The 25,339-nt window shown below is 39.7% G+C and overlaps 1 protein-coding gene across 4 annotated transcripts in view; it reads left to right on the forward strand.

Moving 5' to 3' along the window:
* The first annotated feature begins 7,974 nt into the window (after positions 1 to 7,974).
* The window catches only part of LOC121506479 (tensin-2-like), a 50,336-nt gene continuing 32,971 nt past the window's right edge, over positions 7,975 to 25,339 (forward strand). For 3 of the 4 annotated variants that reach the window (XM_041782315.1, XM_041782331.1, XM_041782322.1), the window contains exons 1-3: positions 7,975 to 8,633; positions 21,127 to 21,232; positions 21,405 to 21,442. In XM_041782315.1, the coding sequence (XP_041638249.1) occupies positions 8,514 to 8,633; positions 21,127 to 21,232; positions 21,405 to 21,442 (264 nt within the window). In that variant the 5' untranslated portion in view covers positions 7,975 to 8,513. Of the gene's footprint in view, positions 8,634 to 21,126; positions 21,233 to 21,404; positions 21,443 to 25,339 lie in introns of those variants that run through there. The other variant, XM_041782344.1, reaches the window with a different exon arrangement.

The raw sequence follows: 25,339 nt of genomic DNA on the forward strand, positions 1-25,339 counted from the left end.
TGATTTTGTATATTTGTGGATCACAGGCTTGATGAGGCTGGAAATGAGTCGGGGAAAGTTCGTCTTTCTTTTTAACTTTTTGTTAATTCTTACTAACTATTGACTTACTGATTCGTATTCCTCCCCAATTAAATGCTTGCTTCATTCATTATTAGGTCCTTTTATTTTTAAGTTAATAATGTGATCTTATTGAACTCAATCTCAAATTTATTTACAAAAATCAAAAACTAGCAGTCATGAGTGCTGAGACTGGTTACTAATATTAAAATGTCAATCATGTGTGCAGAGTCAAATCATTCAGTTAAATCTTAACTAACACACTGTTTTACAAGGGGCTGCTGTAACAAAATAGGTGTACAGGTGTAACCAGTTCACTGAGATAGATGGAGGAATCAGCTGCCACATGGTACTCTGAATCAAACAAGCGCCATGATAGTCGTCCCTAATCACGATTCAGATGGCTTCATTTCTACGCCTTCTGATAAAGTCATCTAAGTGTCATAACAGCCATCTCTAGTCATGTTTAAGGCTCTCCCCAGCTGTCAGATCATTCTCACGCCTGAAAGGAGGAATACAAACATTTGGGCAAAGTTTGGAGTTACTAGGGTGTGCCAGTTTTCACAAGACTACATGAACCTGTCTTCCAGTTTGCAATAAATTGGGGTCATTACAGACATTCAAACAGTATGTGGTCATTGTTTAAGCATGCATTTCTGGAAGGAATCAGACCATTAAAGTTTGCAGATGTACAGAACTAAACCAGCTCCGCTTTGTTAACCTGTTAAAAACATAGTTAAAGGTTGAGCATTTCAGTCATAAAGCCTCACTTTAATGTGCAGCAACAAGAATTTAGGTCCCTCTGCTTTTTCTTCTCCTGGTGTGGTCTATGCAGTAGACAATTTGCAGAGTATTTCTTCAGTCTCTGCCTCCTGCTGAGGAGCAGGCTCTTGGTGACAGCTGGTCAGGATCCTGCTGAGCTTCACATCCCACACACGCACAGAGGGCGCCCACTCTGCAGTAAGAGGGGTCTCCTCCAACCTTTCAGCAGCAGGCCACTTTGAGGGTGCAAACAGTTGAAAAGTAGACAGATATCTGCTAACAAAGATATTCAAGCCACTGTATACATCTGAAATATTCATAACTGAGGGGTTCTGTACGCCGAGTGATTCATTAAAAGAGCATATTTACTATTTTGATACCATAGTGACTGCTCAGAGCATAAGCATATCTATTGTCTATTGTGTGATATTTAACTCTAAAACTCAAACAAAATCTGACCGGTGCTGGCAATGGAAATTAGCCTTTTAGTTAGCTCAGGTACATTAATATTTGAATGATGATTGGTGTAAATGCTAACTGTAAAGGTTTGTACAGCACTTTTCTAGTCATCTGACTACTTCAAGCCACATTTAATTCACATACTGGAGTCAGAGGCTGCTGTTTACAGTGGCCATCAGTTATCTCAGTCTCATTCATATGCATGTACACACCACTGATGTATAGGATTGAGCATTGATATCCAGTCCCATGTTACTGCATGGTGCCAGATTTTGGTACTTCATATCAATACTCCACAGATCCAAAGGAAAGGAATTTTGTAATTCATTACATGAAGTTACATCCCTTTACTTGTATGTTCTATTGATATCTTATTTCTGACTCATGTATGTTACAGGGGCAGCTTTTATTCAGCTGCCAGCTTTTGAAAGAATTTAAAAGAGCCGATTCAGGTTCCAGTTAGGCATCAGCACCTTTTTAAAAACATCCATTTAGCATTGGTATTGAAAAGAAAATAATACCCAACCCTACGGACCCCTGACCTTCCAGGCAAGAAAGGGGATCTCCGTTGAAGTCAACACATTGATAGATGTAGATCTATAAACCTAATTTCATCTATTTTACAGCCTTTTTGGCCTCAGAGTTTCAGTAATGGTTTATTCAGTGCATTATGTTATACATCTTTATCAGACAACAACGGTGTAAAAAGGAACTAGTTTCATTTTTTACAGTTAGCTAGCAATAATAATCAGATACTAGACATAACAACTCTGAGCTGCTCTAACTTGCATTATTTTCCTTAAAACTGAGTTACAATTGCTCAACCAAAGAGGGGAACATTTTTCCACAACAGCCTGTCTCAGTGACTACAATTTTGGAAGCTATTTTAAATTTAGTCTTAAGATTAAAATATTCTTTAGTTCTAGTGACGTTTAACACTTTTTTAACCTTTCTAGTTTTAGTCTAGTAGTAGTCACTAAAGACTAAAAACACATTTTAGTCCAGTTTTAATCAAAAGAGTCTTGCGTTTTAGCCAATACTTTAAGTCACATTTAATTGAACCAGCCAAATGGTAAAATTTATATAAACGTAGAACACTCATTTATGCATTATCAGCACTTTAAATGATTTAAAATACACTGATGAAACTGCTGAAAAACCTTATATGCAGAGCAGAACAATATTGATAACAAATGTCCGAATGAATAATAATATAATAACTTTATTTATATAACACTTTTAAAAACAGCTGTTTACAAAGTGCTTTACACATAGCAATAGGGAAAAACTCAGGGAAAAATGAATATCAACCATCAGAGCAGAATAGGAGCTCTGTAAAATCAAACAGGAAGGGAAAAACATAATGTGAACACAGTGGAAAAATAACAAAAATGAAAATGGTACAAGTAGATCTTAAATAGCAGTTTCAGTAGAAGATTATAAAATCAGTGAAAAATTATGATACCTATGATAATATTCCGAAAGATATCGTAGGATATGGTAGAAGGAGAGAGTTAAATACATATATTCAAACAAACAATCAAAAAAATACATGAAGATGATGACATCACATCAGTGATAAGATTCAAGACAGAAATGTAATAGAAAGAGGACAGGTAAGTGAGATTTAGGTAGGTAAACACGAGATAAAGAAGTGAATGAATATGAGATAAGAAAGAAGGGGGTAAAATTATGAAAAATAGTAAGAGTAGCAGTGTAAATAAAAATAAATAAATAAATAAATGAACTAACAATTTATATATCTGTTGTAGGGGACAGTGCACATTAATGAGCATGGACATGTAAATGTGCCAGATTGTAGCTTTAGGCTAATTTCCATCCATAGTCCTCAGCAGGTTGTTTGTATACATACACACTATATTGCCAACAGTATTCACTCACCCATCAAAATAATTGAAATCAGGTGTTCTAATCACTTCCATGGCCACAGGTGTATAAAATCAAGCCCCTAGGCATGCGGACTGTTTCTACAAACATTTGTGAAAGAATGGGTCGCTCTCAGGAGCTCAGTGAATTCCAGCGTGTTACTGTGATAGGATGCCACCTGTGCAACAAGTCCAGTTGTGAAATCTTCTCTCTCCTAAATATTCCACAGTCAACTGTCAGTGGTATTAAAACAAAGTGGAAGCGATTTGGAACGACATCAACTCAGTCACGAAGTGGTAGGCCACGTAAGATGACTGAGCTGGGTCAGCGGATGCTGAGGCGCATAGTGCACAGAGGTCACCAACTTTCTGCAGAGTCAATCGCTACAAACCTCCAAACTTCACATGGCCTTCAGATTAGCTCAAGAACAGTGCATAGAGAGCTTCATGGAATGGGTTTCCATGGCTGAGTAGCTGCATCCAAGCCATACATCACCAAGTGCAATGCAAAGCGTCGTATACGGTGGTGTAAAGCACACTGCCACCGGAATCTAGAGCAGCAGAGACGCGTTCTCTGGAGTAACGAATCACACTTCTCCATCTGGCAATCTGATGGACGAGTCTGGGTTTGGCGGCTGCCAGGAGAACGGTTCTTGTCTGACTGCACTGTGCCAAGTGTAAAATTTGGTGGAGGGGGTATTATGGTGTGGGGTTGTTTTTCAGGAGCTGGGCTTGGCCCCTTAGTTTCAGTGAAAGGAACTCTGAATGCTTCAGTATACCAAGAGATTTTGGACAATTCCATGCTCCCAACTCTGTAGGGAGAGTTTGAGGATGGCCCCCTCCTGTTCCAACATGACTGTGCACCAGTGCACAAAGCAAGGTCCATAAAGACATGGATGAGAGAGTTTGGTGTGGATGAACTTGACTGGCCTGCACAGAGTCCTGACCTCAACCCGATAGAACACCTTTGGGATGAATTAGAGCAGAGACTGAGAGCCAGGCCTTCTTGTCCACTATCAATGTGTGACCTCACAGTGCTTCTGGAAGAATGGTCAAAAATTCCCATAAACACACTCCTAAACCTTGTGGAAAGCCTTCCCAGAAGAGTTGAAGCTGTTATAGCTGCAAAGGGTGGACTGACGTCACATTAAACCCTCTGGATTAAGAATGGGATGTCACTTGAGTTCATATGCAATATAAAATATACATAAAATCAGACAGCCCCCAGAGACCAAACAACGTAAACAGTACAATATTATAGAAAGACCCACATATAACAATACAGAGGCTGGCTAAATGACTTTGCTTAAGACTGACCAGGAATAAAGTGATCATTACAGTTAAAATGTGTACGGTGCAAAAGTGCTGATGAACTGACGTATTGCATAAGATCATGAATGTACTGAAGGGAATTGCACATTTGCCTTTGGCCTGTTTGTTTAAAGTGCTGATATGACTGCACATAGCCCTATAGCACAACATTTGCATATGTTTATGCAAATATTATTGCACAGGGATAGCATACCTAAGTGTTTCTGTGTATGTAGTATTGCACAGAAGATGCGTACATAGTTATTATTTAAGTATGTATGCATAGAGATAATGAAATTTTTAAACATGGTCACAATTCTGCTTTGTCCTGAGCCATGATCTCAGTTGACCCTTGAAACTTGCAAAGTTGTAGTCTCCTTTTAGTCTTCCTGACAAAAGCTATTCAGTTTTAATCACCAAAGATCTTCTTTTGGCTACTCTTAGTCTTGTCTTCCTCATGGAGAAAAGGTTGTCGGTGAACATTTTTAGTCATAGTTTTAGTGAAATGAACACTTTTCAGTGAAAAGACTGCCCCTTCTTTAAGTTTCAGTGTCTGAGCAACCCACCAACCAGCCCCACCTCTTCTGCCATGTGAATCACACAGGTGGGTCGTGCCTCCCTCCACTTCTAACCACAGCTTGACTGGGCTGGGTGTCACCCACTTTCCTGGATGAAGAAAGGTGATATTTCAGGTGTTATTTGCAGTGATCATGTACCTAATATAAATCTGTAGTGGTCGACTTTTCATGACTGGAACTATAAAACAGAGGCTTCTCTAAAGGGGTGGAAATGTTGCTCGGACACTAACGCATGTTGATGGTTTGTCGCCTTATTTAGCTCCCAGCCCTGGATTTGTTTAAACCAAGGCCTGCTTTGTACGGCCTACCCAGGGGCTAAAAACATGGTTTTAGAAAGAGCTTATTGTTGGAGATTTTCCCCCTAACAGCCCTGAAACCTCCAGCTTAAAGCAGCATTTTGTCTGGAGAAGGCAGTTTAAGGAATGAAGTTATGTGTGTGTTAGAGAGTGACAGAGAGAGCTGTAGTCTGAAGGATTTCATCAGATCTTAGCTCTAAGCACAGAGACCCTCTTTGTCCTAAACCCAGGGATGGGAGCTACTACGGGGAACTGAGAGGACATTAATGTTGTCATGTGTCTTTTCAAAAAGGATGCTTGAGTTCATTACATCTTGGATTTTTCACATCTAAATGAGTTGCTAAAATACAACCATGGTTTCAAAAACGTCAGGACATTGTGTAAAACAAACAGTGATTATTCTGACTATTGAAAATAGCAAAAAAAAAAAAAAACATGTCAGATAATGAAACTGTTCATCCAATTTGAATTTGATGCCACTAAGATGTTTCAAAAAGGCTGGGACAAAGGCAACAAAAGATTATAAAAGTAGTAGAATGTTTTAAAACCCCTGAATCAATATCTCACAGTTAACCAGGTTGACTTAACAGGTTAGTAACATGACTGAGTATAAAAAGAGCATCCCAGAGAGGCTTACTCAATCTTAGGTGTAGATAGCACAGGGTTCAACACTCTGAATTGAACTGAACTGGCATAAACTTGAAGAATAAAATGTTTTGTTTGACAGGTACAGTGATTTGGTAATTTGGAGGTCTCAGGGAGAGATGGCTCTGGAGCTGATCTAGTCACCTATCGTCAATTAAGAGTCACAAATTAAACTGATAAACCTTTTTTTAGACTGTACCCACAGAAAACCCATGCATGCGCGTAGAAAGTATAAGGGGGTTCAAGCTAGGAACATGGTGAGCCCCTGCATCATCACTTAGCCCTTCTACCTAACTATGATTTCACAATTTGAAGACATATTTGAGCTTTTGAGGGGGCTTGGACCTTGCTGTTGGGGTCATGGGTTCTCCCAAGGGACTTTTTAGGACAGTAAACTCAATTTTGATACAATATTATTTTCTCTTGCTCCCCTTTTTACATTCAAAACACTTATTTAACCAGTAAAACTAGCTTTAGACATCAACTTCATATTTAATGCACACCTGTACTGTACAACCAAGCAGCAGACAGTTGTGTAAACTAAAAAATTACAAAATAGCAATTTTAGCTCTATTTGAGTTGATTTAACACGTTTTTAGTTTTAAGCAAATAGTTTTCAATCATTCAAGTATTTTTTTCACTATTGAACTTTTTGACAGTCATTCCTTAATCTGCAGAGTTTTGCCACAATCCTTTTTGACACTTTTGCACCAAAAGTGAAGTTACTGACTCAGTTATAGAATTCCTGTCTGTTGGGAACAACTACAACACAATGAAGGATATACTGAACATGACAGAGGTGGGCTTCCTGGGTCAGTGTACGCCTCTCAGTTATTGTCACGTCGTCATTTAAGCTGGCATACCTTGAGTGGCATAAATGTTCAAGATTAATGTATGAGAAAAGAAATAAGGGGAACTTGCAGTGGATGCAGAACACAGCTTTACAAAAAGTACTTAAACATGTTATGGTTGAATTTAAACAGAGTTTTTAAATGTAGGAAAGTTTTTATATTGTTATTTTAAAATATGATCTTTCCTTATTGGCACTAACAACATGAGAATACAGACCTTCAACCAGGTTGTTCAGGTAAAGTCACAAAAATATAAGAAAGTAAACACAACAGCTGCTTTGAGATGTGATGTGGAATCATTCTCTCACTTTGTATTACTGTGTATTTGACAGAGGTGGAAGAAGTATTGTATTCAAAAAGTACAGCTGCTCTGGGTAAATCTTACTTAAGTAAAAGAAAAATTTATTTGAGTAAATGTAATTAGATACATTACCATTACCACCTCTGTATCCTGAGAGCCCAGGTAACTGCCTAATGGTAAAACTGCCTATGGTTCAAGGATGGGGAAAAAATTATACTTCTAAAATGACAGATTATTGTCTCCTCAGTTTCTTGCTTGTTAGAAGAAAAAGTGATGCAATGAAGAGGTAAACAATGACCCAACTTTTCTGAAAGGTTTTGGCACCATCGAATTTGAATTGGGCACATTAATTTAAAAAAAAAAAAAAAAAAAAACATGACATTTCTCACTTTGAGCATCCAGTGTTGTCTTTGTTAAAGGGTCTCAGAGTTTCTAAAATGGTCACTTTTTGTTTGATGTATTCTCACACACTGTCCCAACTTTATTGAATTTGGAGTGGTATTGTCAAAGGAATCCTTATCTGCAAAAGAAAATACATTCTCTATCTTTTGTCCAATGCTGGAGGCAATCAGATCATGATTACAAGTCGTCTTAGTTTCCTCACAATAAGCTGAGAGGAAGTGAAAACGAGGGGTCAAGCCTCCAGCGTGTGTTCTCATGAGCAAAGTTACAGTCTGGAGGAATGACGTGTGTGAAAGAAGCTCTATCTAATCACTCCCCCATGAGGAAGAGGAGAGCGAGAGAGGGGCTGAAATGAAGCCAAAGGAAAGGGGAAGGGCCTGACATCAACAAGCCTAAACAGCTGCCCCCTTCTCCCCCGTGGAGAGACGGCAAGAGGAGCCTGATGGAGCGAGAGTGAGAGAGAGAGGGGGAAGACTGGAGGGTCTGTGAGAGTGGAGAAGGAGAGAGCGACAGGCAAGACATTTGAGGGTCTGTAGAGGCGAAGAGAAGGAGGTACTGGCAAGTGAAAAGGGGGAAAGGAAGAGAGAGAGATGAGTGTTTGCATGCTTTCTGAGTGAGGACAGCCAGGAAGAAAGGAAGGGGACAGAAGAGGGGGTGGAAAGAGTGCAGGGTCCGTGCTTGGTGACACTTCTTGGACGGGAGAAGGCACTGTTGCAAGAGAAGAGGAGGGGAGAAAAAGTCATCTGGGGTGGATTTCAAAGCAGGACAAGCTGTCATAGAGAAGGGGGCAGAGGTGTGAGGAGTTGCTGGGGAAGCGTGAGCATGTTGGAGACGTAAGCTGTCGCAGGAACACAAGGAGGCCCTTGAACAACATGAAGCGCTGAGAGGAGGAAGAAGAGGAGAGGGACCTTCTGGAGGAAAGCACTTGTTTAAAGAGTTAAGGGAAATTTAAGAAAAGAGGAGGCATGGGGTGCATTCACAGCACAAGCAGCAGGATAAAGAAGCATGGACCCGGTGTGGAGACAGGAGGAAGCCCTGTGAAGACAGAGCCTGAGGTGCATCCTGAAATCCTTCAGCTGGCTGAGGTAAGAGGACAACTTGAAGGTATCACTACACTCCAGAAATGTCTTGGATATGATTATGGGATATATTAAGCATGAGTAATTAAAGTATGTTGATGAAACATGATAGAAAAACAATGTGCTGGGTTCATCAGGTACATGTTGATACTTTGCTATGCAGAATAATTAGAAGTTTGTTTAAAGCTCCTGTGAGGACTATCAGTTTGAGTGACTTTAGCGCCCCCTTTGGATAACATTGTACCTCTTGTTTTTGACATTTTTGACAAAACATGGTCATTGTCCCTTATCTTTTAAAAAATAGAGTATATCACTCACTTTAAATCTTGGTCTCTTACTGTAGCAGCTCAGCTTTATTTGACGCCTACCCCCTGGCAGCAGTTTTTCGAACATTAAAAATAACAACATAGAATATTTTTTGCCTTTATTCTGAGTCCTTGTCTGCTTTTCAAGGTCATAAAAATTGCATCTGTATTGATTTTAGATGATTTAGAAAGCATCTAAAAACTCCCAACAGGGGCTTTAATTGTAGCATGCAAGGTTCACCACAAATCAACCGAAGGAAACCAAAGTATGACCATCACATCTCCAAATTAGATGACGTCTGGAAAGGAATTCCTTTGCTTTGTTTTGTCAGCATGACCGATAGTGGAGCTGCAGCATCTCGTGCATCACATGCATGCACACCCAAACATAAACATGTTCACACGTCCCGCTAAGAGCGGCAGCAGATGCATGGGTTGCGTGCAAAGTGATTGTGTCTCTAAATGGCATCAGTATTAATTCGTCACTCCTGCTGCATGCAAAGGAAATGTAAAAATAAGACACAAACAGTGGTGGATGATGTGCTTGATGGCTGTTAATCATGTCCCTCAGGGGTCAACATTTGAGAGGAAGTGGTATAAGTTACTGTCCAGTTCCGGCCCGCAGTCCGCCTGTCTGCTGCCTCTATTTAGGAACATGTATGGATTTAGGAGCATGCCGCTCTGCTCTGCACGTAAAGCCACCAGGGGACATTTAAAGAGACGAAAATAAAAAGTGTGTTGGTTTAGCAGCAGAATTTGTGTGTTCTTGCATGTCAGAGTGAATCACAATCTGGCATGCTGAGGAATAAGAAAAAGAAAACTTTTCTCATAATTTTGCTGCAAGGTATTGCACAGTGAACATTTGGATCTAGCTGGAAGGAGAGCATTACTCAGATCACATGTGGCTTCAAATCCCCTAAAGCACTCATTGTGTGCCTTTCTGAATTTCTTTGTGTGTGCTTATGTGCCTCTTGAAGCCAAATTATGATAACATAGTCCCTGCTGAATGGGTGGACTCAGTAGTGGAGGGGAATGCAATGTGTCATACATGCAACCAGTCCAGGAGTCCTTCATGTTGTTTATAGTGTGGTTTTATTTTCTCGGTTTCGCTCTCACACACACAAAGCTACACTCATTCCAACACCTATTTTCAGCATTTTCATGGCTGTTTAGAGGTGACACCCGCTACTCCAGCAGGTTATAAATACCCCACCAGAGCCTGAACATACCCCTGGCTCGCCACCTGCTCCCGTCCCTTCCTGAGAAGATCTTGTGTGCGTCAGTGTGTGTGATTTCATCTGTGTGAGTTAGAAGTTACGGCTCCTGCTCTCCAGCATGTCATCACCAGTTAAGTGTCACTGAAAAAAAACAATCACGCTGACCCAGGCTTTTAGTGCTAAGGGGGTGTGTCACTGCCCTCTGCATGCATGTCCTCTGTCTGTCTGTGTGTATGTGTTTCTGTCAGTAAATTTTACCCATTTAGATACAAAAGCTAAGGGTTCTTTAGGATTTAAAGTGTTCAGGCATGGCAGGAAAATTCACTTTTCACACCTCAGTGCCTACAAGAAGTATTTACCCCTGTGGATGTTTAACCTGTTAATTGATTTTATAAAGCAATAATGGACCATATAACTTTCTTTTTTGACCAAAAAATACAAAAAACTCTTCAAAGTCAAAATGAAAACAGATTTTACATAGAATGTCAATTAAACAAAAAATGTGAGGTAAAAAATAAGTGACTGCATAAATATTCACCCCCTTCCAGTCAGTATTCAGTAGATGTACTTTTGGCCACAATCACAGCACTCAGACTGTGTAGGTCTCAGCCAGGCTTGCACATGTGGATGCTCTATTTTACTCAGTTTCTCTTTGTAAAACTGCTCATGCCCTGTCAAGAAGCATCCCCACAACATGATGCTGCCACCACTGTTTTGTTTTCCACCAAACATATAAGTTTGTCTGAAGGCCAAAAAGCGCTATTTTGGTCTCATCAGAGCAAAGAACTTTCTTCAACTTGACCATAAAGTCTTTAAATTGAGTTTTCTTCAACCATGGCTTTCTCTTTGCCAGCCTAAAATAAAACTTTGACTAATGAAGAACCCGGGGCAACAGTTGTTGTATGCAGAGTCTCTCTAATCTCAGCTGCTGAAGCTTGTAACTCCTTCAGAGTAGTCATAGGTGTATTGGTGGCCTCTCTCACTAGCCTTCTTGCATGATCACTCAGTTGGACAGCCTGATCTAGGCAGATTTACATGTGCCATATTCCTTCCATTTCTTGATGATGGATTGTTTGGGGGATGTTCAGTGCCTTGAAAATGTTTGGTATCCATCTCCTGACTTATAACATCCAAGGAGGTGAATACTCTTATAGGATCCATATAAAGCAGTAGATTGAAAGGAACTTTACAGCAGTATTTCTGTAAATCTCAATGACTTGGAATCCTAAAATGCTACTGCTGCAGCTCTCACAGTAAGAAATGAAAAGGCGTGTGCAGCAGCAGTAATAAAGCAATCCATTATGCTTGTGTTGTTGCCTGACCCTCTCCTCATCTCCATGGTAGAAGTTGAAGTGCTCTGGGCGCTCTGCAGTGGTCAGGGATGCTTGTGGGATGACATAGAGTTTGGCTGCAAACATCCTGGTGGGGTGGGGTTCTTAAATACTGCAATGCAATACTGCAACACTGCTGATAGTCACAGGAGCCTCTGGAGACTTAATGTACACTTAACAAAAATCATTTTCACTGGTATCAAAAGAACATGAAGGGGCTGATGCAATGTAACAGTCACATGTACTGACTATTTTTTTAAAAAATGGACTTTGGGTGATCTTACAGAAATCGAAATGAAAGGATTTAAGCAAAAATACTACCACAGAACCAGCAAATATTCTGTAAGTCTATGTCAGGTTTAATTATGTGGAATTAATTCTTTATATTTTGAAATCCCTGACTTTCTCTCTTCTGCTCTATGTTATACACTGATTGTAGAAATGGAGAGAAAGAGCAGCAAATGTGGAAAACATGAGGAGTTTCACCATCATACAAAAGATAGTGACACATTGTGACATCCATGACTCATTTCATTTGAGACTGTTTTTGATTGAATAGCTGTTTTTGATCCCTCGTGACATTATTAGACAGATCAGAACCATAATAGGCTAAATCTATCAAGCCAACACACAAGCATTCAGCCAACAGCTGGGGTAATAGAACTTAAGTTGTTTTTTGCGCCTCTGTGGCACAACAGCTCACATCAATGGCATTGTAATTTTGGCTTGTACTTTCATATTAGGAACATGTGGGTGGAAAGTCTGTTCAAACATCCACTCTGGCTTCAGGATGAATTGATTATATTTTGTAGGACAAACGTCAAGGTTGTGATCATCTGGTGTTAATCTATGATTTCAAACACTAATCATGAAACTGATTAATTCAAATGTCCATCAGGACACAATTAAAGTTAAAGTTAAAGTTTGGGTTTTAAGAAGAGGGGTTGTATGAGGCACTAACCACAGCTATCTGAGGTTATTATGACTTAGCAGACCTGTATGAAATCTGTAAGGGGACAATGGTACTCTGTCTCTGGAGAAAAACAACAAGAACCAGCTGTGAACTCTGTAAAGAATCAAGATTGATTTCAGTACATGCAAGACGCCAGCCATGGCATTTCTGCCCCTGGCTGTGAAGAAATACATTGTTATTGTATGAATAGAAACATAATCCCAAAGGAAAGGACTGTTTACAGTAAGATGAAGCAACGAAAATATCCACAAGTACAACATACATTTATTGTTTTACATGTAGTGTAGGACGTCTTTTAGGGTGTACTTACACTAGGCCATCCGTACCCTGCCTGGGCTTAAGAATGTGTTTCTTATGACTACTCTTCTACTCTTCTGCAGCATAGCACCAAGACAGTTTACCATGAGGCAAAGGCAGGCATTTGTAATGCTTCAGTACTGAAATGTTGCCAATATAGTTATGCAGTTTGAAAAGTAATTTGTCTTTTTGCATTAAAAATGTAACTGAACATCTGAAGCTTTGTACTTTTAGATACTATTGATGCACAGAACACTGAAGATTTTATCATTTTAAAATGTGGTTAAAACGCATTAGTAAAGTTGGAGGTCAAATGGTGAAACACAGATGATGCCATCTGGCCTGGATTATCAAATCCTTAAAAAAGCTTCTATTGTTAGACACAAACTTCTTCTGCATCACCGTTGATCACACAGATGAATGAATCTAAACTGCAGTACTACTATCAGTCCACCAGATGATGCCCTGTTGTGCTTTTAGTGCAAGTTAATCCTCACACACTGGCAGAAAAGGAGAATCAACACAGTGAGGATTTGAATTGTTCTGATGATAAGCACCAAAATAAAACAGTAGTAAGTTGTTCTCACAGATGTTTGTCTCTTGAAAAATTCACACAATAATCCACTTTGATGAACCTGGACAGAATCAGCTGTCTATTTCTCAGAGGAAACAGTCCTGTCATGTCAGTCTGCTATTTCTGTCAGGATTCATTTGGATGAAATTCACATGAGAGGGAGTTGTTTGGATAGGATGTCCTTATAAAAGCCATATTTTGGGGAGGATTGTTGTTAATGATATAAAACCACACATTTATGTGCAAACATTAACAGACAATAATCTCCTGAAAACCTGTATATAAATATGAGTATATTACATTCTGGATTTTCTACAACATAAAATCATTTCTATTGTTAGAATTTTCCAGATAATTGTCAAGAGCGTCCACTGAAGTTTGAGTGATTTAAAGGAAATGTTGGAAGAATTTGCTGCCTGGATATTTCAGGTAGTTTGTTTTTCATGTATTTTCATGGAAATGTTGAGATATGTTATATATTTTTGAATTTGTTTTATTTATTTATTTATTTTTAACTTTGAATGTTTGAGAAAATTGCATTTCATTTCATTTCATTTTTTGGCATTTATTTGTAAATTTCTGGTAATTTATTGGCAATTTCCTGGAATTTGGGGAATGTATTTGTATCTTGACATTTTTTATACTTTTTTAAAAGAAGTTTCGAAGAATTTGTTTGAAAGTTTCTGTCGTTTTCATTGAATTTTTGGGAATGTATTTGTAAATTTGAGAGAATTTAACAGCACATTTTAGGAATTTGCTTGAAATTTGTTGGGAATTTATATTGAATTTTTGGGATATTTTCTAATTGGAATTTTAAGGCTTTATGATGATTCTTCACTAAAACATTTGGCAACTACTTAAAGAAATTTGGGGCCAGTTTTTATTGGAGAATTCTTATAAACATATATATTTAAGATTTTTTACACAAAATTTAGGTAATTTGTTTGAAATTTTAAAGAACTGATGTAAGTTTTAGAAAGAAAGATTTCCAGGAAATTCCTGTTCAAAGACAAAGCTGATATTTTAACTTAGCAGGTCCTCTTGAAAGCCCTGATCAAAGTCACATGACCCTTCCCCATAATTTTAAGGATTTGGAAGATTTACCTTGAGTGAAATAAACAGAGGTACTTTATGTCAAAATATAATGCTCAGACTTAGTCTTTATTGGCTTAAATGTAGTTTGAGAAGAATACATAATAAAGGTTTATTGATGTATACGGTTTGAACGTTTGAGAGCATATAAAAAACTAATATGTTAAATTTTTTTTAGACACATTCCTGTTTTGTGAGTCACACCCATTTTTATTGAAAACTTAAATCCTTCAGGGAATCTGATTTCAGATTGATAAAGAAACTCAGTGGACGATTGCATAAGTCGATTTTATTCAAGCTCCAGGATTCACGAGTTATGTAATAACATTTCAAATGTAATGGCTGAAGTGGATGATGATCCTCCTCTCTCCTCGTATGCCCTCGTTTTTGTCAGGTTCGTCACCCATCAGCTCTTTTTCTAAATCCCTACACACATATGCACACACACACACCCACACACACACACACACCCCCACACACAAACACTTAGAGACCCAGATTCAACAAAAGCTGTGCATGCCACAGTTTGTAACAGCCACCGTTCATCATAACAGCAGAGGACACACATCAATAGTCCGATGTACTGTAACTGTGTAGCTCTCATCATGGAATCAATAACATGTATCATGATGGCTTACTGTATCTGATCAGTGGGGGGCTTCACCACAAATAATACTGTTTTTTTCACGATAAGTATTTTATTTGATGATGTTTTACATGTTTTTGACCAAGATTATAGAATGATCTTGTAAAGTCATTATGTAACAAGTGCTTTTACTGTAGTGATACACTTACAAATACAATTAAAACTCCCCTTGTGAATGTCTTAATCTAATGTGGGACTAGTAGCTGTCATAAAAACAAACAGCAGACCATATGAGATTTAAAGCAGACCATAGACTCATTGAGATAGACAAGAAGACCCTTGTATGGAAAGCTTTGAGCATTTATTCAATGTCCTTCATTTTAGTCATTGGTTCCCCACTGTTTCAGTCCAGTGTAGCCCTAGTTCACTGGTTGAATGTTGAAAGCCTCATAAGTTTACTTGTTTTTTCTTATAAGTTCAGCATTATCTTGCCAGTGTGAACACAGATCTGAAAACAACGATTCCACAGGACTTGACTCTACTCCAATCAGGCTTGCACATCTGGACACTGCAATTTTACTCCATTCTTCTTTGCAAAACTGCTCAAGCTCTGTCAGACTGCACCGACATCGTGAGTGAACAGCCCATTTCAAGTCCAGCCACAAATTCTCTATTGGATTGAGGACTAAGATTTGACTGGGCCACTCCCCTCATATCATTCATCCTGTTGTCTTTAAACCATTTCTGTGTAGCTTTTGTTGTATATAGATTGTCCTCCAGGTTTTCCTCTATTTTGCTGCATTAATTTTACCCTTTTACCAAACATAGCGTCTCGTCTGGTGGCCAAAGAGTCTCGTTAGACCAAAGGATGTCCTTCCACTTGACCATGGAGTCTCCAACATGCCTGTTGGTGAACTCTAGTCGAAATTTAATGGGTCTTCTTCTTTCCCATTTCACTAATTGTGAGACTACAAGCATTAATTGGCTTGACCTCTGTTGAATTCAGCCAGTCACTTTAAAGAGAAATATTTATGCAATCACTTATTTAACATCACATATGTCTTTTCTATTGACATTACTGTTTTCTGTTTTCACTTTGAATATTAGAAAGCTTTTCTGTTTTGTTTTGTTTTGTTTTGTTTTCAAAAAAACCTAGCTATATTGACCATTACTGATTTATGAAATCAATGACAGGGTGAAACATCCAAGGGGGTGAATACTTTTTATAGGCACTGTATGGTGTATCTGACTTTTGCTACATCACTATTTAAAGTGTCTGGACCTTTAACATGCTGGTCTGAGAGACTGAAGCTGTTTCAGTCTAGGATCTTCCCAAGTCAGGTCACTTGGAGGTGAGGCCAGAGTCCTCCCTGGCAACTCTTGAACACATGTTTGGAACAAGCTAGCGCATGTGTGTTTTGGCTACAAGCCAAAATAAACCGTTTTGACCAACACCACATCCAACTCAAAAAGGAATCAAATCAATTACCACATATCAAAGTGGCCATAGCACTATGGCCACTTTGATATGTGGTAATAGTGTCTGGCTACGTAGCACTATTACCACATATCAAAGTGGCCATAGTGCTACGTAGCCAGACACTTCTGCCCCCTGTGGGATGATGCCTGGCACTTAAGACACAAATATGGTCTCATTTGAAAGTGCAGCCTCCACTGAAAATTCTAGTCATGTTTGTGCAATTTCCATTTGTTTCAACAGTTTTCTTTGAGTTTTCTGCACTTTATTTGTGTCATTTTTGTGCCATTAAAAATAAATCTGCTCCTCTTGGTGTCAAACTTTAGTTCCTATGTAAGACTTTCTTTGAAAGGGAACTATATGGAGGTCTGGGTGATTTGAGGAGGGTAAAAAGAATTTCATGACGCAGTGACCACCTATAATGGCATATGAGTAAAGAAAAGTTTTATACCTGAGATTTTTCAAATACACAGTGCCAAATTGGGCCAAATTGCAAAAGAGGGGATTTCATCCAGATAATGTCTTAATAGATTATTTTATTTTGTCCTAATAACCCTCTAGTGGCATAAAACTTGAAACAGGTAATGTCAAAATGTGGTGCTTTGACCTACTGGAGGTTTTTGGACTTCAACTGCATTATTTCTATGGGATATATATGCTAAAATTGAAAAAAAAAAAAAAAAAAAAAAAAAAAAAAGGAGTTTTTTCATTTATAATGTGTGTGCCAACTTGATTCAGTCTGACTCAGTAACAAATATACACATATTTACACTTCTGAACAAATTTCACAAGTGCACTCTTCATTATTGTACTTTGATCATTCAGATAGACCTTGTAGTTACAGAGTTATACTCATTTAAAGATGGGCTGGAAATTTCAAGCAGTACCCTAATAAAAGAGGCTAGGGCTTAAGGAAAACAATGCACATTCGATTGTGGGTTATTCCTGTAGCGGAGGATACACATGTGCATCCTTGGAAATCCTCTGTTTGAAGGATGCGGTCCTTGAAAAAAATTTGAGGATCCTCTACATTGAAACAGTCCTCTGACAGCAGTCGATGACACAGTATCCTTCAAAACCAGCCATTCCAGGATCCTCCCTTGGCTTTGAGAAACAGCTTGCAGCTACTTTACTAGTTATGAAAGCTTGTTGAGGCCAGATCCCTTGTGTTTCCCCTTGCTTGTTGTCTGACTGCTCTGGATGAAACTGTCCTGTCTTATCAACCCTCAAAGCCCTTGAAGTCTTCAGTAAAACCTGAACACACCCCCACACTAAGTTTGCAGAGTGCTGTAGAATGTACTGGAGGGGGGATGGTGGAGACCAAAAACAGAGATAAAAGAGACCTGTTCCCCAAAATATTGATAATGCTTCCATTCAATTCTAAATTAGTGACTGTATGTCAGTCTCTTAAAAGGAAACCAAACTGTTATAAATTAACAAGCATTTTGAAGGTTTCCTCTGTTTGCACATGTTGTTTTAGGTCTTAAGAAGTGCAGTCTGAGTAAACTGTGTGCATTTATTTTCCTATTATGTAACCACACAAAGCACTAGGTAGGGCCACATGAAACATTCATATCACATTTCTAGTCATGAAGGATTTAGTCTGTGTTCACTTCACTTCAGAGACACATCTCTTCTATAATGGATTATGGTTAATAGGATGACTTTCCTTATTCAACTTGGTAGGAGAAGTGAGATTCAGAGGAGAAGGTTGTGTACAAACTAGAGAGGATGAACCTCCCCTGCTCAGAGTTCATCTCAATGCTCCTCCTGTTTCCAGGCTTTGGAAAAAAACTGAAAAATTCTAGAGCTGTGAGGTGTTTTCTCAGGACCACAGAAATGCATTGAGCCATCTAAAGGGAAAAGAAACACTAGTGTGTGCAGGTAGGCCGGTTATTCATGGCCCTCCACCTCCCTTGTTGCATCATACTCATAAACAGAGTAAACAACATCTCCTTTATGTTTCCAGGCTGCTTCTCATCTCCTCAAGGAAAGATTTAATGCTTTATTGTGCTTCACATGCTGTCAGACGGCATAGCTTCGGTGGGGCATTACTTTTACTGTGCATAAATATTGCCCCAGCTGAGGGCTACAAAAACACAAATCCATGGATTATAATTCAGGGCATTACATTTTGTTTTCATTTGGTGAGTGAGTGTGCATGTTTTTCTCCTGTCTTAATGCTTAATTTGAATGTCTCTGCATTTAGTGTTAGATGGTATTGACTTTCTTTAATTTCATTTAGTGTGAAAGAATACTAAACCTTGAATCCAGCGATGTAGTGTTTATTTAGATGTTTGTCTTTCTGTGTCAGGTCAGATTTACCTTTCTGCTGAACCTGCAGAAAATCATGTCTCATGTTCACACAGCTGCCATCATGTTCCAGTGCGGTGCCACATAATGGTGCAGAAAAGAAGCCAGGGGCTGGAGTCTTTGTATTTGCCGTTTGTCCCTCAGTCTGTCCATCTATTCATGCTCCAATGCCATTCTTGTGAGCATTTAACCTCAAGACACTTTGAGGGATTATTTTCTTTAATTTACACAAATGTCCACTCTAATTCAAAGATGAAGTGATTGGATTTTGCATGTTGTAGCTCAAAGGTCAAGATCACCAGACCTCATGTTCATTCCTTGCTTGAACTTAGCCACACCAAAATGTTCACCTTTCATATCTTTAAACCATTTCTGTGTAGCTTTCGCTTCAGATCAATGTTTTGCTGGAAAATACATCTTCTCCCAAGCTGTAGTTCTCTCACAGACTGAATAAGATTTTCCTCCAGAACATTTTGCCACATTCATTTTCCCTCTGCCTTTACAAGGTTGGCAGGAGGCTGAGAAGCATCCCCACAGCATGATGCTGCCACCACCATGCTTCACAGTGGGGATGGTGTGTTTGTGCTGATGTGCAGTGTTTGTTCGTCTGATGGCCACAAAGCACCATTTTGGTCTTATCAGATCAAAGTACATCCTTCCACTCGACCATGGAGTCTCCTATATGCCCTTTGGTGAACTCTGGCATAGATTTAACACAAGTTTTCATCAAAAGTGGCTCTGTCTTTGCTGATCCCCCAAAATTCCATAACTGGTGAAGAACCTGGGCAACAGTTGTTGTATGCAGAGTCTCTCATCTCAACTGCTGAAGCTTGTAGCCCCTTCAGAGTAGTCATAGGTGTCTCGATGGCCTCTCTCACTAGTCTCCTTCTTGCACGGTCACTCAGTTCCAGGCAGATGTGCTATATTTCTTCCATTTCTCTATGATGGATTTAACTGAACTCCAGGGGAGAGTTTTTGAGTGTTCTTGGTGTAATCGTAGCCAGGGATACTGATCAACCAGTGACTGGACCTTCCAGACACAGGTTTCATTATACTAAAGTCACTTCAGACACATTCACTGCACTCGTCTGATCCCCATTTCACTAATTGTGAGACTACTAGCACCAGCTGGCTCGACCTCTGTAGAATTACATCAGTCACTTTAAATGGAGTGAACATTTATGCAGTCACTTATTACTTACTTCTTTCATATATATACTTACAAGGACAGGAAATATCTTTTGACATGCTATCATGCTTTTTGATAAAACAATTAAAATAGGTGTACAGATTGCACCTTTAAAGCTAGCTACATGGGTGTAGCACGGGGGGGAAAGGGTACTGATTACCTGGGCCCACAGTAGTAAGGGGCCCTTGAGTGGGCTGCAATAAAATTGTGTTCTTATTCATTTTTCTCTTAGTAATTGGTGTTTGCATCAAAATTGACTGAATGAATCAGTAAACAGACTGAATTTTATATCAAATAGAATAAAATAAAATACATGGGGGGACCTTGCTTCTCCCTTAGAAATGTCCAAATGGTATAGTCCAGCACTGCAAAATAATGTTAATTTAAAGTTAATTTAACCATAGTAAAATTGTTGCTCATAAATGAGGAAATTATAGTTTAAAAAACACAGGACAAACATCTGTTGCTTGGCTTGCCCGTTAAGGGGGGCCCTGTCTAATATTCTTTCTGGGGACCCAAAATCCCTAGCTATGCCCCTGGCTAGCTATGCTAGTTAAATGCTGTGCTTAATGCTTTAGCATCATGCTTATCCTTTCCAATGGCCTGATTTTCACGAACTAGAAGCTAATGTGCCTCATTTGCCTTGATGATGGTTGTTGTCTGGAGACCATGACTTACTAATATTGTTATCATTCTTTTTATGCATGCCCCCTTTGGGCTTCCATACTAAAACAATCAAAAGCAAGTCAATTATTCAGTTAGATTACCTTCAACCACAAAGCAAAATTGGACAGGGTTGGCTGCACAGAAAGCTGCTTGTTTCTCATCATCTTAGCTGACTGAGACAGAATTAGGACACACTAAAAGACAAGACAACAGGATGCCTCTAAACACAGCGTGATGTGACAGGTTTTTTCAGCGGAAGAGGCTGAGTTTACAGCAGGTAGGGCATCAGTGCTTATGCTGCTGTGTCCCTGTGTCAGCGTACATCTGTTCTGACAGCAGCACTGAAGCAATGAAACACAGTAAATGTTCAGAACAAATATGTCACAACCACATGATCAGTAGAAAGGCTTTCATATGGTCAGTCTTTTTGAAAGCATGTTAATTCTTAGTTTTATAATCTGACTCCCCTGTGTCTGCAGCTCGCCAAAGCTGGAAACCATGCCTTCACTGAGAAGAGCTTCAAGAGGAAACAAGTGTGCGATGTGTGCAAGCAGAACATCGACAACCCCGGGGCCTTCTGCAAAGGTGAGTCTTCATCTCAGAAAGGTCAGGCTGCAGACTCCAAGCAACATGACAGATATACACCTAGATCTGACAGTGATGAGCTCCCCCTGACTGTCCTCTCTGCTTCTCTGTCTAAGCCAACTGTCACACTTAATCATGTCCTTTATCTCTGTGTTCTTCTCACTCTGTGCAGAATGCAAGGTGGCAGTTCATAAGAGATGTGAAGCTAAGGTAAGCCCCATGTTTTTTCACCTCATTCATCACAAATTAAACACTTCCATCTCAAGAAAAAAGTGCCCCTGTGTCAGCACTGTGTCACAGATTCCCATGTAAATATGCTCTTAGTCTTGAGTGGAGGTAGCCATGTGCACTGACCTACATCTGTGGTTAAAGATGGCCTCCCTCTGAACTGCAATCAGCCAGGTTGCTATGAGCAATTCAGTCATGTAGCTGGGATACCTGAGAGTCCTCAAACACCAAGAACATCTCAGCAGAAATTACTCTTTAAAACAGCTTCTGTGCTTATGAAAGAATAACTTCCACAAATACTCATTAGCCTTGTCTGAGTGCGGATCTCCTGGTCTGATCTGAGGGGGGCAGCAGTGAGCTGTGAGTGTTTTCCACGGGGGTCAAGGGAGGAGAAAAGCTTCAAGAGGCGCAGCTCAGGGAGATGGCACCTTGCAAAGAGGATTATTTCAAGATTTGTTTTAGGGTTTGTGACTCAAGGCATCTCCTTCTCTTAATAGATCATCCTTTCTTTTTATGTCACGTCTCTGGAAATATGATCGTTCTGTGTTTGCTATGAAGTTGTCAGAGCAATGGGCCTTTCAGCTTTGTCCCTCTATTCTACTAACATCTAATACATGTGACATTTGATGTTAGAAAAATAAGCTTTAGTTCAAAGACCAAGAAATATTTACATCTTTTTATTTCAAAGCTCCTGTCAGAGTTTTTTAGCTGGTCACAAGACAGCCTGAAATTAAAACTGACTTCTCTTTATGAGCTACAAAAGCAAATGAGACACCATCATTGTATTTCTATTTCTATAGTTATTCTTAATGCATGAAACCAGTGCTGCAGCGTAGAGTCAGACAAAGTGATTAACTGAACCTTACAAAAACAGACTTCTTCCAAACTTTGCTGACGATGCTTTGACCTTTGAGAGGATACCTGGAAAGATTGGGCATGGGCCTGGTGCAGGTCTGGACGATGGAGGGACCAGAGCAGTACAGGACCAAGGTCGACAAGGTGAAGTGCCAAACAGGCATCCAACAACTTACCTGCTTACATGTGGACACAGGCTCAGTGTGCCTTGCAACCAGTTAAAGGTGTCCCTTGTCTCTTGGCCACTGAGGAACTTTCTGGGGCTCAGCCAAACCTGTGGCCCATGGAGGTCAGCAAAATCACAGTCCACTCTACAGTTAAGGCTGTGATAACAAAGCAAATGACCTTTTTATTGGTAAAATGAACAGTGTATTCAACTTCAAAGCTAAGCCATGATGTGCACAAACGTCAGGGTGGCAGAAAAAAAAACAGGAGAAACTGAGACAACTCTATTGGATGATAATTACATAATTGTGAAAATAGCATGAATAAATAATTCCAACATCATAGTTTAACACATTTTTGAAGGTTCAAAATGAGGTAACCATTAGATAACCTGACATGCCAGATAGATTGCTTTATATCTCCATTGTATGGATACTGTACTACTACTGCTACATCCAAGGTAATCAAAGCACTGCAGGCAGCCATTGCAAATGGCTTTGAATACAACTAAACCCCGCCCATAGCTACCACCTCATTCTCCTCAAATTATGCTGATTGGTCCGAACAGTGTTCAGTTCACAAACGTTATGGATTGGAGCTTTTCAAGATGGATTGCCTGATGACAGAGATGGAGTCTGGCAAACCCATCTGCTTTGCAAAGTTAACTATTAGCCAGTATGTTTCAAAACCAGAAAAACTCCTCACTGTAGTTTTACGGTTTGTCTCTTTGTCTGATTTGTTTCATGTTTTGGGTTCTGCAGAGTTAAATGTTCAGTTGTTACTTTTGGAATAGATGCTCGGAAAAGTTTCTGGGACCAAAGATTGACTTAAAAAAGAGTAAAACAGTATTTTAGTCTTTGTGTGGACAAAGCAGGCCATCCAAACTGTGCATACTGCAAACACTGATGATCAAGAGCTGGAGTGATACGTGCTGAAATGTCCAGAGTATGAAAGCTTTGAGAAGAGTAAGAGTGTGTGCAAAAGCATCAACATAGTCTTGGAAAGAGAAGATAAATATGACCTTAAAACATTTTATCATTACAGTGGGCTTTAGTTGCAGAGCTCTTTCAGGCATTGCATCAGTGATCAGTGCATCAGCATGAGGTGTTTAGAAGTGAAATGAACTGAAGTGGCTTCTTGTTGTCATTTTGCACTCTGTCTCTTTGTCTCGTCTGCTCTCTGACCTCACAGCTCACAGTGGCTCAGTGTCACACCGCAGAGAGAGCCTGTGACCTTACTGCAACCGAGATTCACCTCCAAACAGGGCAAACTAACAGTAAAACAGCACATTTGCACCATCGCCTTTACTCTCCAGCTCTTCAGGTCAGCACAAATCCTGCAGGATTTATGACTGGAGGGGGCAAAGTCCCCCCACCTTCCTCACACACACACACACCGTAGTGTTGTACAACTGGGCACTACCAGCTGTTGTGCCTTAGCAGCACGCATCAAAAGAGGATTATTATTTTTGTCATACTCGTCCCCTCTGGTCACCACAGCGATAGCCAAAAACAACTCATGGTGGCTACAGGAGAGGCAGTCGCTGTGGCGACCAGGGTGGACATCGTCACACAGGACGATGATCAATGTGGACATGAGAGGTCTGAGCGGGTAAATATAGAAAATAACAAGAGTGCCGAAGATGCCTGGCAGAGAGTGATCTGTGGGGGGACACGAATAAGTGAGAGGCAGCTGGGGAGGCAGACTGTGTCTGTGTGTGGAATCAGTCCCATTTGGGGGTATTCATAAATAAAGGGGTGAACATAAGGTCAAGGCTGCAGATTGCTGTCTGCTTCATGTCACGCTATGCTCTCACTGTATCCTAAAGTATTTTTTATGTGTGTCTCATATGTCAACATATTGCTTCCTCTCTTTTTGACTTCTTTCATCTCTTGCGTCTCACTGTCATCATCTTTTTTTTTAACCTTCAGTCTGTTAGGTGTCGTCTCTTCCTGCTGTTTTGTTGTTACACATGAAGCTTCTGCCACGTCCTCAGTGGCATTTCTCTCTTTGATTTTTTTTTACTTAAATGTTTTTATCAGTATCATTTTTTCTCCATTATGGACTCTCTACATTTGTCTTGCATAGCTCAATCTCTTGTATTTCCTTTGTAATTTTTGATGAAATAACCAACTACTGAACAAGTGAAATTTTTGGCATTTAAGCTCCTCAAAGAAACTCTTGGTTTGTGCTGTTTTTGGCACTCCTTGTGGACAGCTCTTGTCTTACAACCAATCTTAACATGTTTGTGTAATCCCATCTTGCTCTCTCTAAACAGTCAAATCTGAATCTGATCAGTTCTGCTTGGCAGGCTGTGATGATCACCTCATGTAACACCTACCTGATGGCAAACTTTGCAGGCACTGAAAACAAAAATATAGAGATCATCAATCTTGTTTCAATTTAAGGCCCCATAGAGCCAACACTATTGATTTCAGTTTGTTTCATAACCAGCCTAAACTTTTTAATGGAGATCTAGCATCTATGCAACGTAGCATGGTGCCAATCAGTCCGTGGCACTGCCAGAGTGTTATGAAGCCCAGGTTGCTCACATAGAAGCCTTCAGCTCATCTGTATTGTTGAGTTTGGTGTCTCTCAGCTTCCTCTCGACTCTTCCCCAGAGTTTCTCTATGAGGTTCAGGTCAGGCCAGTTAGCTGGCCAATCAACCACAGTAATACCATGGTCAGCAAACCAGTTTCTGGCAGTTTTAGCTTCTCTGTGGTCGGGTGCCAAGTCCTGCTGGAAAAGGAAATCAGTGTCTACATAGAGCTTCTCAACAGATGGAAGCATGCATAGCTCTAAAATCTCCTGATAGATGGCTGACAGCATTGACTCTGGACTTGATAAAGCACAGTGGA

Source organism: Cheilinus undulatus, linkage group 3 (genome assembly GCF_018320785.1).
Source record: "Cheilinus undulatus linkage group 3, ASM1832078v1, whole genome shotgun sequence".
In the NCBI taxonomy this organism is placed as follows: domain Eukaryota; kingdom Metazoa; phylum Chordata; class Actinopteri; order Labriformes; family Labridae; genus Cheilinus; species Cheilinus undulatus.